The 15,520-nt window shown below is 34.8% G+C and overlaps 1 protein-coding gene across 1 annotated transcript; it reads left to right on the top strand.

The window, feature by feature from the left end:
* The first annotated feature begins 1,661 nt into the window (after positions 1-1,661).
* On the top strand, positions 1,662-5,631 carry LOC132030305 (polygalacturonase-like). The gene is made up of 4 exons (XM_059419884.1): positions 1,662-2,111; positions 2,969-3,258; positions 4,449-4,674; positions 5,160-5,631. Exons 1-4 carry the CDS (start codon positions 1,683-1,685, stop codon positions 5,388-5,390), a joined length of 1,176 nt encoding a protein of 391 aa, XP_059275867.1. The 5' UTR covers positions 1,662-1,682; the 3' UTR covers positions 5,391-5,631.
* Positions 5,632-15,520: the final 9,889 nt, after the last annotated feature.

Genomic DNA, 15,520 nt, shown 5'->3' with positions numbered 1-15,520 from the left:
AGGCATAACTAAAAGTTTGTCTTATAAGGCAAAGTTATGCCTTATGAGATATCCTTTTAGTTATGCCTTATGGGGTATCCTTTTAGTTATGCCTTAATTAAAAATCTGCCCCTTAAGGTATAACTAAACTATGTCTTAAGGAAAAGTTCTGCCTTATGGGCAGACTTTTAGTTAAGAGGACTTTTAGTTAAGAGTACACTTTATAAAGGCGTAAGTATCACGGATGCGGCGTAAACTTTGGTTATTTAACAAGTATGTATCTGGTCGTTTCCAAGTCTTGCCTTGCGATTTTTTTTTTTTTTTTAAATTTATCTTGAGCGGGGGTTTTGAAACCCGGTATAAAGCCATTTTAATGAACTAAGAAAATTTAAAGACAACGTATATGAGGTGCAACATTTAATGACCACCCCAAAAGAAGGGCAATCTGCGAAATTTTTTGACTATATTGTTCTTCTGGTGATTTCATAGGATTTGAAATGAGGAAAAACTTAATACACACCGTGATGGTACAATGGAAGAACGTCATCCGTGATCACAATTCTACTGAATATTTAAATGTGTAAGATGCCAAATGATCATTAATAAAGAAAAACCTTGAGTCTCGCCTTTGTCGTCGGTTAAACCAATCAAAAGAATATTCCCATCTTCAACTTAATTAACTTTGCAAATCCACAATCTCTCTGCATTTATGAGAAATCTAACCTTGAAAAGTAGTAAAATAGACGTATCAGATTTGGAAACACTATTCTTCTCCACCGTAACTTATGATTTTATTCTACCAAACTATTTATACATTTAATCTTAACTTGTTTTAATCAATCTTAAATAGAGTTTCAAAAAGAAAGAAATTTGGACGATTCTATGCATGTCATAAATCAAACTTGGAAGCAAATATGTCAATCTTTCTTTCAGATATAAGTAGCAACGGAGACACAATTTTTACTATGGGTTCATCATATACTACATACATATATAAAACAAGTCGGCCTTTTATATGTAACGTGATATTTTGGAAAATGAAGTTTGGATAAATGACCCCATCTGCTGCTCTGGCAGTGGAAAGGGACAACCAAAATATAAAGGTTAGAAGTTTGTCATGCTTATAAGTTATAAGTTTGTCATGCTTATAAGTTATACCCTAAGCTGCAGGCTACATCAATCAACGTAGAACGGAAACTTTCAGAATTCTAAATTAAAATCTCTCTGTTCCTTCCAATGCAGCTAGTACATAACTTCTACGATATTATATTAATACCATTTTTCTGAAAACTTAACATTTCTAAATATTTCTTCTGTTTAAAATTCTAGCTAATTAATGACTAAAGCAATATCTGAGAACTGGCAACTCACATGTTGATGTTTTACTCAAACCAATGCATTTCTTGGCGTTCTTCATGGATCTTACAAAGACCATTAATCTTAATCTCGTGATCTTTCTTCTAATTTTGAGAAAAATTATGTCACATTAATTAGCTTCACATCCCCCAAGGATTCATCAACTCCATGTCCCACACATATTGTTTGAGTACGCGCAATGTACGTTTGACATTTGATTTATCACCTTAATGGTTGTCTCCATTGGATCCAAACTAAGCAAAAGAACTAATCTATATAAATGTACACATTACTAATCTTCATGTTCATTACAACCTTAAACTCCTCACATTACACTCCAAAACAACATGGCCAACTTCAAAACATTTTTCTTTTTCTCTTCTTCCATTCTATTATTGCTTATACCTTCTTGTTTAGCTTACAATGTGGTTAGTTTTGGAGCTAGAGGAGATGGAAAGACAGACTCAACCGCGCCATTTCTTCGTGCGTGGATGTCTGCCTGCAGCTCAACTAGTCCTTCCAACGTGTACGTTCCTAGGGGAACATACGTTATAAGGCCAGTGACATTCACTGGCCCATGCCGGAGCAGAATTGAGTTCCGGATTGATGGAACTATCGTTGCTCCGACGGATTATAATGTCATTGGAGGTTCTAGCTTTTGGATTTTGTTTTATAAAGTTAGTAGGCTTTCTGTCTATGGTGGAACAATTGATGCCAAAGGACATAGTTTTTGGTCTTGTAGAAGATCTGGTCATTCTTGCCCTCCTGGAGCTAGGGTGCGTAATTATGTTTTTAATCAACTTATATATAGTTATCTTGGTTCCTCAACTTAAACATGTGTTTATCTTAGAATAACAATGTACAAGGATTTGTATAATATCATTTCATTTAAAATATGACGAGGAAAATATCTCTCATAATTTTTATGGGATAATTACATTTTCAGTCTGCCCTAATAAACAATAGCCAACATATGTATATGGTTTGAATATTAAGTACTATAAATATACCTATATTATACACTAATATACTTATATTATACATATTATATATATAATCAGTATATATGGTTTGTATATTTTAACTAACACCCGTAATTATTTCCCGCCTATGGGCCAAAAAGGAAAAAGAAAACCAAAGCTTTTTACATTGTATATCATATTTTATTTTCTTGGCTTAAAATATGTTTATAAGTGGTAGCTTTTTATTTTGTATAATGTTGTCTTGACATGAATTTAAGTAAATATGGTCAGTGATGATTCATATACCCAACTCAATTTATTTAGGACTGAAGTATAGTTCTTATAATTGTATTAAAGAATTAAGATAATACTTTACAAAAGTTGCTATATAATACGTAGTACCATGGGCAAAGCTGGGGGCGTAAGAGGTTTCATCCGAATCCTCTTCGCGGAAAACATATAACATTATATATACAAAAAAAATTTATGCATATATACTAGAAGATGTTGAATTCCCTTAACACATCACGTGTTTACTTATTTATATTTGGAATCTCCTTAGTGAAAATTCTGACTTTGCTATTGCGTATTACTAATTACTCCTATAATTTGATACTATTTCATATGTTCAATATTTTCTGACACTTGATTATCTCTTTGCTTGGATGCAGTCAATAACATTCTTGTGGTGTAATAATGTACTGCTAAGTGGATTAAAATCAATGAACAGTCAGATAATGAATATGGCAATTGATTACAGCAGCCATGTGAGAGTGGAGAAAGTGAGAATAAGAGCACCAAGTGGAAGTCCAAACACTGATGGGATTCATGTAGAGAATTCAAGGGATGTTACCATCACAGATAGCATAATCCAAACTGGAGATGACTGCATTTCTCTTGGCCCTGGATCCATGAATATGTTGATTCAAAAGATTGGTTGTGGCCCCGGACATGGCATCAGGTAAGTTCAGAGGCGAATTCAAAATTTTAAACATATACTAGTATATATTAGTCTCGACGTTCAAGGTTTTGCTGAGAAAATGACAAAAATAATCGCTTATGTTTGGGGTGGATTCAAAGTAGTGTCTGAAATATATTCATGAGTGATTTTGGTATTTTAAGTTTGCCAAAAGACAATACTTTCGATTTCTATCAAATACTTTAACAAACTCTGTCCGTTAGATTTGACAGAAGCTATGAATAAAAAATTAATTAGAAATATCAGAAAAGATCCATCAAACCATAAAAACTACAACACCAAAAACAATACTATACACCATTATCTGTCCAAAAATATGTTAAAAGGACTACTTTGAACCTAATTAAACATACGAGGTCGTTTCTGTTATTTTCTCAGGTTTTGCTCGTTTCTTGATTCTCTATGTGGAGAAGTATATGCTTAGTAAGATTTGATATCTTATTCAAATTTGTGAATTTGAATTCATTAATTCTAAATAAAAAGATAGAAGCCTATTCTAATTGAGGGTCGGTTTTTGTTTTGAGAACTTCAGAACCAAAAAGAAATTTGAAATTCTTTTCGGTATGAAATTATAGCCTATATATTTAAAATTATGATTCAAGAGTATCTATAGGAAAAATAATAATTTTCATTCGTCTGTTTTGTTATGAAAGTTGACTTGGTCAAGTAGAGTTGGTAGATCTTCTAATATGGTAATATGGACAATTTTTTGAAAGTAGAAACATTTATCGAGAAAGTCGTTAGTAGATTTTGCTGCCACTTATAATGCATTTGCATTTTTTATTTTTATTTTTGTCCTTCTTCCGCTCTCTCTTTTCGTTTTTGTATAAAAGATAGTACTGTGAGTCTCGGTTAGATATGATTATTTTTAAAAGAATTTTAAATAACCTTTGGTCATATATAGAATTAATATTTTTTTAAAACCAAATTAAAAAATGAGTTTCAAGTTTAAATTAGAGATTTTGATCAGTTTTTGTGGTTAATTTTGTGTTTCGCGCACGAAACTTCTACTTTTTTCCAAATACATTTTTGTAAATGCATGTTCAAATGCATGTTCAAATAAAGTTTCAACTTTCAAATACAATTTTTTCACTTGTTTTTTTTCTAATATAACATTTTCTTACGTCCAAATGCCTACTATATATCTTGAAGATTTGGTTGTCAATTTGCAGCATAGGAAGTTTGGCAAATGGTTATAATGAAGCTGGAGTCCAGAATATAACAGTGGCAAATTCAGTATTCACCAAGACACAAAATGGTGTAAGGATAAAGTCATGGGCAAGGCCAAGTGATGGCTATGCTAGAAATCTCATGTTCAGAAATCTTGTTATGAGGAACGTTGGCTACCCCATCCTCATTGATCAAAATTATTGCCCCGATAACAGTTGTCCTCACGAGGTATAATTTTTTACACTATCGGTGTATATAAATTAAATTCTATTACAAGTTATTATTCAAAAGATTTTGTTATTATTTATATCCATATATTAGTTAAACTGTTAAAGTAAATAATATGAAATTAAAAGATGACTTTTCCCACAATTGAGGAAGTCATTTTCTCACATTTGGTAAAAAAATATCTTGAAAAATATTTTTCTAGTAATCAAACACCAGAAAATACCTTTATTATGAAAAATATTTTGTGGAAAATGACTTCTCCCGTATACGCAATTACAAACAAAAGGAATACTCTATTATACATATGTTGAATCTACAGCTCTAATAAAGTTGAACCAATTTTGTTTAATCTAGCAAATTTCAAACTTAACAAGTGCATAAATTGTAGTAGTAGTAGTAGTAGTAGTAATGTTCCTAGAGTGGACTTTAGGAACTTGTTTTAATATTTTTTTTGATCTTACTAAATTCGGAAAATATTATTGCAGAGTTCAGGAGTAAAGGTGAGTCAAGTGACATACAAGAGCATAAAGGGGACATCTTCAACACAACAAGCCATAAAATTAGATTGCAGCAAAACAAATCCATGCAGTGGTATCACATTACAAGATATAAAGCTCACTTTCGTGGATTATCGTTTGAAAAGGCCAGCCTTAACCTATTGTAGAAATGCACAAGGGACACGTCGCGGCACCGTCATGCCCAAGAGTTGCTTCTAAAAACACCATATAATATTATATGGACTGGTGGGAGTAATGACTAATGATAATTAATTAGTTTTACTAAAATAGATTTGCGTTACGGAAAGATACATATACTTGCTGTGTATATATTTCCGACTTCCCAGTAGAAAAGAAAATAGGAAAAGAAGCTCATTTCTCATGAGTCTTATTTTCTTGTATTACTGGTCATTTTTTCAGTCTTGTGGGGTAGTTTTGAACTAAAGAGATAATTGTAACTATTGATTTTCTCATGATTGCACTAGGTAAGGAAAATTTGAGTGACTTTTTTGTTACGAAAAGTATCTATTTATTTTTGTGGTACTCAAGTACTCCCTCCGTTCGCCTTTTTTATTTGTCCAATATTTTAAAAATACATTTTCATTTTTATATGTCATTTTTAGCATATCAAGATAAAATAATTTTTTTTTCTGTTTTACCCATAGTATTAATTACTCATTTCAAATCAATTTTTAAATCCATTAAAACTATACAATAATTAGTATGGGTATCATGGTAAATTTTACAATTCATTAATTATTTCTTAAGGTGTGTGCAAAGTACATAGTGGATAAGTAAAAGTGAATGGAGAGTAATTATTAATTGAGTTTTATACCTTTTTTGTAACAAAAAAGTATTTTAGTGACCTTGATGCAATAAAATATAAATTGTGTTACACCGTTTGCTGCTTCTGTCTATCAGTTTTAATGAGCTCGTTCTCGTTGAGAGTTGGCCTAGAAGCTAGGTTTCTAGCAATTATTATTCACTTGCTAAATTCGATATAGTGAAATCTTCTTTTGAGGAGAAGCAATTGGCTTGTTATATACTCATTCACTTGGTATATATATAGTATCAAAACTGATTATGTTATTAAATTTTCCTATGCAGCTTTACATTGTAAAATGAATTCATAAAACATTTCGAAACCTATCGGTATTAACAACATCCATCAAGTGAAAAATTCCAACTAGTTTGATTAGCCAACCACCCCTTTTGCACTTTGCCTTATCTAGCTGGTGATTCAGTAGTGGAGGAGGTTAATAAAATCTTGTTAATTAGGCATGGGGCTCAACAGGGAATGACTGACCAAACCAATAAGCATAGAACTGATAGGAACTTTCAGGTGGGGGATTGGGTTTCTGTCAAAATCCAACCCTACAGGCAGATCACTATGTCCCAAAGTCACTTTTAAATCGTCAGCAAAGTACTATGTGGTAGACAATTGGTATTTCTATTCCAGCTTACTGTTTTTTACTTTGGTCAGATGTAGTTGCTTAATTTTATGGAGTAGTGACCTTTTATATCTGTTAGTGGACACATTTTCTTATCCAGTTATCAACCCACTTTGTAAATGGCTGCTAGATAGGAAGTTGGTTATTTTTTTCTTGTTTAAATTTTGAAGTTTCCATGTTTAATGATATGCTGGAATTTTAATCCTTTCATACTGTTTTTACTCTTCAATTCAATTTAAGAGCTTTTATGTTCTAACAGTGGCATCAGAGCCATAGTTGATCTTATAGAACCAAAAAGTTTTAATCTACAACACAAATGGCATCCAACAGCCTACCTTTAAATCCACCTTTCACTTTCACCGGTGAAAATTATCAAATTTGGTCTGTGAAGATGCAAGCTTTTTTGGAAGCCTATGACCTCTGGGAAACTGTGACAGAGGATAAACCAATACCTGTTCTACCAGCAAATCCTACCTTGGCTCAGATCAAATCCAACAGTGAAGAGAAGGCAAAGAAATCTAAGGCCAAGTCGCTTATGCAGAATTCTGTGGCAGATTCAGTGTTCTATAGAATCATGGCCTGTAATACAGCAAAGGAGGCTTGGGATAGATTAAAAGAAGAATATCAAGGCAACAATAGAACACGTCAAATGCAAGTGTTGAACCTGAAAAGAGAGTTTGAGTCTCTGAATATGCAGGAGGATGAAACAATCAGTAAGTATGCTGATCGAATCTCCTTAATTGTTAATAACATTAGACTTCTTGGTGAAGAATTTATAGACAAGCGGATTGTGGAGATAGTTCTTATAAATCTTCTTGAGAGGTTTGAATCTAAGATTTTCTCTCTTGAAGAATCCAAGGACCTAAGCAAACTCTCATTAGGTGAACTAATGAGTGCTCTTCAAGCACAAGAGTAAAGAAGGACTATGAGACGGGAAAAGTTAACTAAATGAGCTTTTTCTGTGCAAAATAATATTCTGGTAAAGAAAAGCAGCAGCTCAGCCAAAAGAATAAGGGCAAGCATGATGGGGAAACAATATTGGAGATTTAAAGCAAAAGTTTCCTCCGTGCAAACATTGCTAAAAAAAGAACACATCTGGAAAAATACTGCTGGTGGAGAGCCGATGCTATATGCGGCAACTGTAAACAGATGGGGCACATATCTAAGGTTTGCAAATCTAAAAAAAAGGCCTCTAGAGCTTTACAAGCACAACTAGCAGAAGATGTTGATGCACATGAGGAGCAACTCTTTGCAGTTTCAAACTTTTCAACAAATGAGTCCTCTGATGCGTGGCTTCTCGATAGTGGTTGCACTCATCACGTTTGCAATGATGCTGAAATGTTCAAGTTCCTTGATGATAGTTACAAATCCAAAGTAAAGGTGGGAAATGGTGAGGCCGTAAAAGTTGAAGGCAGAGGTACAGTGACTATTTCAACAATCTCAGGTATCAAAACTATTCCTGATGTTTTGTACACACCTGATATGAGTCGAAATCTGTTGAGCGTTGGACAAATGCTTGAAAAAAATTACTCACTGCATTTTAAGAATCTCAAATGTGTTGTTTCTGATCCTTGTGGAGTAGAATTGTTTTGTGTTAAGATGAGCAACAGAATGTTTTCTGTTGATTGGGAGAAAAGGACCGAGTAGGCTTATACCAGCACTTCACAGACATGTACTGACCTATGGCACAAAAGGTTTGGTCACGTCAATCAAAGAAGCATCGCAGAGATGAAAAAGAAGGAGTTAGTGGAAAATATGCCTGAAACTTTTTCTAATACTCAAGTTTGTGAAACTTGTCAACAGGGAAAGCAAACAAAATTGCCATTTCAAGCAAATCAAGTACGGAGAGTTAACCAGAAACTTCAGCTCATTCATATGGACGTGTGTGGCCCAATGAAAACAGAGTCCATGAGTGGTAAAAAATATTTTCTCATCTTTATTGATGACTGCTCCCGGATGTGTTGGGTTTATTTCATTAAACTGAAGAGTGAAGTCTTTAATGTTTTTAAACAATTTAAAGCTTTAGTGGAAAATCAGTGTGATCTTAATATTAAAGCTTTAAGGTCTGACAATGGAGGAGAATATATCTCTGCTCAGTTTGTAGAGTTTTGTAATAGCACAGGTATAGAACACCAACTAACATTACCATACACGCCACAACAAAATGGCGTGTTTGAAAGGAAGAACAGGACTGTAATGGAGATGGCCAGGTGTCTTTTGTTTGAAAAAAAATATCTCAAATCAATTTTGGGCCGAGGCAGTCAATACCTCGATCTATTTGCTGAACAGATTGCCTACGAAGGCCTTGCAGGACATGACTCCATATGAAGCTTGGTGTGGCAACAAACCATCAGTACACCATCTCAGAATCTTTGGGTGTATATGTTATTACCAAGTTCCAAAACCTAAGAGGAGTAAACTAGACAACAAAGCTCAGAAGGGCATATTTATGGGCTATGGTTCATCATCCAAAGGCTATAGGATTTTTTGTTTGAAAACAAAAAAAAATTAATTCTTAGCAGAGAACTGAAGTTTGATGAAGCAACTGTTTGGGATTGGAAAAATCAAGAAAAACTCTCATTCTGATTTACTTTCAAAAGAGCAACCTCAACTTGAGGAAGATGAACTAGTGGATGACGTACCAGTGCGGGGCACCAGAACCTTAAAAGATATCTATCAGTGGTGTAACTTGGTTATCTCTGAACCAACAAGCTACGCTGAAGCACAAGACTCTCAGGCATGGAGGAGAGCTATGCAAGCTGAACTGGACATGATCGAGAAGAATGGAACCTGGTAGCTCGTTGACAGGCCTAGAAATCGCAAGGTGATAGGTGTAAAATGGATTTTCAAGACAAAACTCAATCCTGATGGCTCAATTTGCAAACATAAAGCTAGGTTGGTGGTGAAGGGATATGCACAACAATATGGTGTGGATTACCAGGAAACATTCTCTCCAGTAGCAAGGTATGACACAATCAAGCTTCTTCTCGCATTTGCATCTCATAATTCCTGGCAGATTCATCAGCTTGATGTCAAATCAGCTTTTTTGAATGGTTTGCTTGCTGAAGAGATCTATGTTGAGCAACCTGATGGTTTCTCACTTCCCGGAAAAGAGGATCAAGTTTATCTCCTAAAGAAGGCCTTGTACGGAATAAAGCAAGCCCCAAGGCATGGTATGAAAGGATGGACAACCATCTCATCCAACTTAGTTTTAATAGAATTCAAAGTGAAGCTATTTTGTATGTGAAAGTCACTGGTGGTGAGTCCTTAGTTGTTTCAATTTATGTTGATGACATGCTTGTGACAGGAAGCAAAATTGAACTAATCCAAATGTTCAAGGATGAAATGGAGAAAGTCTTTGAAATGACTGATCTTGGAGTCATGAAGTACTTCCTTGGCATGGAAGTGTTGCAGTCCAGTGATGGAATTTTTATATGCCAGCAGAAATATGTTTCGGATATTCTAAACAGGTTCAAGATGCAAGACTGCAAACCAGTGAGTACTCCAATTTCTACTGGTGTGAAGCTTGGCAAGGATGAGGATTCTGAAAAAGTGGATGATAGTATGTATAGAAGCTTAATTGGCAGCCTTCTATATCTAACTGCAAGTCGACCTGACATTCTATTTGTTGTAAGTTTTCTCTCTAGGTTCATGCATTCACCTAGAGACACACACTTCACAACCGCTAAAAGAGTGTTAAGGTATATTAAAGGAACCAGCACGTTTGGCATTTTTTTTCCAACATCTGCAGAAGAGATGATGAATCTGGTTGGTTACTCTGATAGTGATTGGGGTGGCTGCATTGATGATTCGAGAAGCACTTCTGGATTTTTATTTTCTTTGGGCACAAGTTTCTTTAGTTGGAGCTCTAGGAAACAAGAAACTACAGCTCAATCAACCGCAGAAGCTGAGTACATTGCTGCTGCATCTGCTGTGAACCAAGCTATCTGGCTAAGGAAGATGTTGAAGGACTTGGGCCATGAACAAACAGAAGCTACCAGGATCATGTGTGACAACATTTCAGCAGTCTCAATCTCAAAAAATCCAGTCTTTCATGGTCGAACTAAGCACATCAAGATCAAGTTTCATTTTATTCGAGAAGTCCAACAATCTAATGAAGTGTTGCTTGTTCACTGCTCATCTGAGAACCAATTAGCGGATATTTTCACCAAGTCACTGCCAAAGGAAAGGTTTGAAGATCTGAGGCGAAGACTTGGTGTTTGTCACAAAAATGCCAAGGAGGAGTGTTAGACAATGTTACACTTCGCCTTTCGCATACGTTAAAGTTTCGTCTTAAGTCAGTTGTCGTAGGCTTGTATTAGGAGTCGTTTGTAGAATTGTGTATGAGGCTTATGGGTGTATCTCGGAGTTATATAAGCCCTTAAACATGTTTGAACAAGATTACAAAGGTTACACGCTAAACGAATTTGAAAGAATATGTTTCGTCGGAAAATTGGAAAAGGGCGTTTCCACGGTTGGTTTCACGGTCCGTGGAATATTCCATGGCCGTGAAAAGGAGGCAGCACCACCATGAATTGGTGGCAGTGGGGAGGAGCCACTGGAATAATTTCACGGCCTGTGGAATAATTCACAGTCCATGAAAGGAACCATGGAATTGAGGCGATGGAATTTCCCCCTTTTGTTATAAATTAGGTAGCATGACTTGAGGCTAATTATTTTCACCAAAACAGATCCCTAGTGCCTCTTCAATCTCTCTCAAACACCCATAAACATCCCAAATCATATTAAGAGGAGATCAAGCTCTAAAATCCTCAACTAGTTCATAGAAGTGTATGTTCTTGCTTCTAGTTGGAATTGTGGTGACTAATTAAGTCTTGGAGCAAGTTGTGTGTGGATAAAGTTATTCAAGTATACGGTATGTTTTTCATCTTATTTCTTATGTTGAGTTGATTTAAAGGTTTAGCAAGTCTTAAAAGTGAAGAGAATCATGGTAGAGAAGTCATAAGGTATTAAGATGAAGTTGATGGCTATGGACTGATTTTGAAAGGGGGTTTGGACTGATTTGAGTCTAGTTTGAATATAATCTCTTGGTTATGGTATTTTTGATGTTGTTATTGATATTTTTGGAGTTGTGTTGGAATTTGATGGAAGTAGATAATATAGGGGAAATGCTGCCCAAATTTCATTAACTCGCCTAATAGTTTAGCTTGACCTTATAAGCGTTTCAACGACTTAACCTTAGTTTGAATCATCTTGAATGTAGATTTTGCAAGCTTGGGGGTATAGACATTGAGTGGTTAAGTAGACAACGAGGTATGTAAAGGTTGTCCCTTTCTTTCTTAGGGCATGATCGTATTAGTACAAAACTTATACAAATGATATCCATGATGATCCTATTCCTAGAAATACTAAAAGCTCATGTTTCTTGATGTTCTTATGATATTATTGATCTTTGTCTCATGATTATTGATCTTGTCTTTTGGTTATTGATCTTTCATAGTGTTTTTTTTTATCTCATCTTATGGTCATTGGTTCCTTCAAGGTGAGATATGATGATAGTTCCGTAATGGTAATCGGAGGTATACCGACCTTACATTACTCCGATAGAGTCATAACGTTTCTTTGAGCTCATGCATGCTTTATATATATATGTAGCTATTTTCTGATATCGAGCCGCGCTATAGTCAGCCGGGTACGATACCTATTGTGCACACTACTGCAGTTGAGTAAGGATGACCACGTGCCTATTATGGCTGGGTACGGATGACACCGAGCCTATTATGGCCGGGTACGGATGACACCAAGCCTATTATGGTCGGGTACGGATGACACTGAGCCTATAATGGCCGGGTACGGTAATATATAAAAAAGGAAAGCATGTATGTTATCCGCCTTAAGAGGCATTCAAATGTATAGGTTGTTTCTCTCTTATCTCATATCATTTTCATATCTTTATTATGTTGTTCTTCATTCCTTACATACTCGCAGGGGCGCCTTAAGAGGTTCATCCAACCCCCCTCGGCGAAAAATTACAGTGTATTTTCAAAGTTAAAATTATTTTATTATGTATATATAATAGATGTTGAACCCCCTGACTTCTTCGTATATTTACCTTTTAGAATTTTTGAACCCCCTGGATGAAAATCCTGGCTCCGCCACTGCATACTCGGTACATTATTCATAATAACATCTTTTTATTTGTGGACGCTACGCTCATGCCTGCAGGTAGACAGGGAGACAGATTAGACCCTTAGGCTGCGTTCTCAGCGATTGTACAGGAGCACTCCACTTGTACCGGAGTTGCAGTTCAGTTTGGTATGATTCTTTTGTGTACATATGGGCATGGTGGGGTCCTGTCCTGTCCTCATTATGTTATGCACTTCAGTAGTGGCTCGTAGACAGCTATGCATAGTTAGATGTTCTATGACCTTCTCGGTCCATATTGTGTTACATCATTTTGACATCCTTGCCGGCTTGTATACTTGGGTTCAGCTTGATGACGTATACATAGATCTTATAGGCTTGTGTTCCTTAGAGTTTATGATATTTATTAGTTAGAATTATGGCCCACTGTGTATGATTATGTGATGCATGTATGTCATGTAGTGCTTGGTAGGTTAGCTCCGGGTGCCCGTCATGGCCCTCTGGTTAGGCCGTGACAGATAATTGGCGTTTCTGTTCCAGCTTATTGTTTTTACTGTTTTTTACTTAATTTAAGTTTACTGCTTTCCTATTTCAAGCAAAGACTTGGTCAGATGTAGCTGCTTAATTTTCTGAAGTTAGTGGCCCTTTATATCTATTAGTGGGCACATTTTCTTATCCAGCTCTCAACCCACTTTGTAAGTGGCTGCTAGATAGGAAGTTATTTTTTTTTCTTGTTTAAATTCTGAAGTTTCCCTGTTTAATGATATGCTGGAATTTTAATCCTTTCTTACTGTTTTTACTTTTCAATTCAATTTAAGAGCTTATTATGTTCTAACACTATGGCCCATACTTGATTGAGCACAAGATTGGTTCAGTAGCTTATAAACTCACATTGCTTGCTGGTTTGAAGAGGCATTCTACTTTTCATGTTTCTATGTTGAAGCCTTGTCATGTTGTTTCTTCTACTATTGCACACCCTTCTATTTTGAATGTTGCTAGTCCTTTTTGTCCTCATCCTCACAAAGTGTTGGATAGAAGAATGATCCAAAGGAGCAACAAGGCTATTGGTCAGTTCCTCATACTACGGTGGGATCAACTACCTGTTGATCAAGCTACTTGGAAGATGCCCACACTCTCAAGCTCAGATTTTCTGCCTTTCTTCCTTGAGGAGAAGAAAAGATTGTATTGTTTACCTAAAAACGGGTCAGTGCGTTGGGTTCTCAAAATAGAGTGAGTTTTAATTATTCTGAAAATTAAAATGTGGGACAAAAGCGAAATTTGACTTGTTAATTTAAGGAGTACGTTTGAGCCCAAAAACAAATTTTAGGGGTACTTTTAGACTTAAAAGGTAGAAGGAGGGGTATCATTAGACGGGTCATTTGCCGATTACTCTTCAAAGGCACTGATCTTTAATTTTTTTCCACTCAAATTGATGGTCTTTAATTTTTGTGAGGTTTGAGGTTTGAGGTTCCTCAAAAAAATTCTGAGGTTCGAACCCTTGGGTAGAGTTTTGCATTTCAACTGCCAAAAAAAAAAAAAAAAATCGCAAGGCACAAAGTTAGGCTCGGACAAGAGTTTGAATGCAAAACTCTTTTTACCTCTCGAAAGGTAGAAGAAGGAGTTTGCATTCAAAATTTATGATCTTTTTCGAAATGGAGTTTTCATGCAACATTTTCACATAATCGGGAGAGAATAGTTTAGAAAGAAAATAGCAATAATACATTCTTGTAAATATTGCCTTGTTTTTTTTTTTTTTTTTTTTACGTGCAGATTTCTTTGACCGAGATTCATGAAAAAGATGCTAGTAGTCAAATTATATCAATTTCAAGGACTCCATAATTTTATTATGGCGAAAGGTCAATTTTTTAAAGAGGCAAATGATTATCATTTTTGAAGGGCGCCTTCACAAAAAAATATCTTTATCATGAAAAAGATCTTTAGAAAGGGTATTTATGAGCCTTTTTTCATGGGTTAGTGCGAAACATTTATGATCTAAAAAAAAAAAAATGTTTGACTTTTCAAACAGTAACATTTTCACATATATTGGACGGGAGAGAGTATAGTTTCGAAAGAAAATAGCAATAGCCCATAATTTAAATATTAACTGATAAAAACATGGAGTAATTAATTTAAGGGGTTTAAAGTATTAACTCAAATTTAAATTTGTTCAAAGCCGCCAGTCTACGTGCAGATTTCTTTGACCCGATTTTCTAGAAGTTTGACTGCTCAAATCATGAAAAAGATGCTAGTAGTCAAATTATATCAATTTCAGGACTCCTTTTTTGGTATGGGTCAATTTTTTTTAGTGAGGCAAATGATTATAGAAGTAGAAGTACTTACTAAATCAGTGGGAAGTTGCGGGTGTTTTACGGAATAAATTTCATATTCTTTCTATTTTAATTTGTGTCATACATTTTATAAATTTATTAATGAAAAATAATATATTTTTATTTAGATTCCTCATTTTATTTTTAATATCACATAAATATTTATGTATTATTTTAAATTATAATTCAAAATTTTTCTTAATAGGGTGATTTCTCAGTTAGTCACATGAATAAAATGGTTATACTGTAGTAGTTAATTTCATAATGTCAATCCTCCCATTTCAATTTGTATATTCTTTTCACTTTTGGCTATCTAAAAAATTTTCACACCATTTCTTAGATAGTTTTTCATTCGAACTCATTTACGCACCCATACTTTAATGTGATATTTTATTTACTAATATGCTTTTAAAATTATTGCATCTATCTGACTTTAGTTCACCTTTGATTTTAATATCAGTGGCGG

Source organism: Lycium ferocissimum, chromosome 1 (assembly GCF_029784015.1).
Source record: "Lycium ferocissimum isolate CSIRO_LF1 chromosome 1, AGI_CSIRO_Lferr_CH_V1, whole genome shotgun sequence".
Taxonomy (NCBI): domain Eukaryota; kingdom Viridiplantae; phylum Streptophyta; class Magnoliopsida; order Solanales; family Solanaceae; genus Lycium; species Lycium ferocissimum.
Note: the sequence above shows the minus strand (reverse complement) of the source record. Positions and strands in the feature narration are given on the sequence as shown.

Bases quoted from the DNA above. Each gene is read 5' to 3' on its own strand.
- LOC132030305 (XM_059419884.1), top strand. From the start codon at position 1,683: ATGGCCAACTTCAAAACATTTTTCTTTTTCTCTTCTTCCATTCTATTA. The intron at 2,112-2,968 runs GTGCGTAATTAT...GCTTGGATGCAG, and splicing joins CTTGCCCTCCTGGAGCTAGG to TCAATAACATTCTTGTGGTG. The intron at 4,675-5,159 runs GTATAATTTTTT...ATATTATTGCAG, and splicing joins ATAACAGTTGTCCTCACGAG to AGTTCAGGAGTAAAGGTGAG.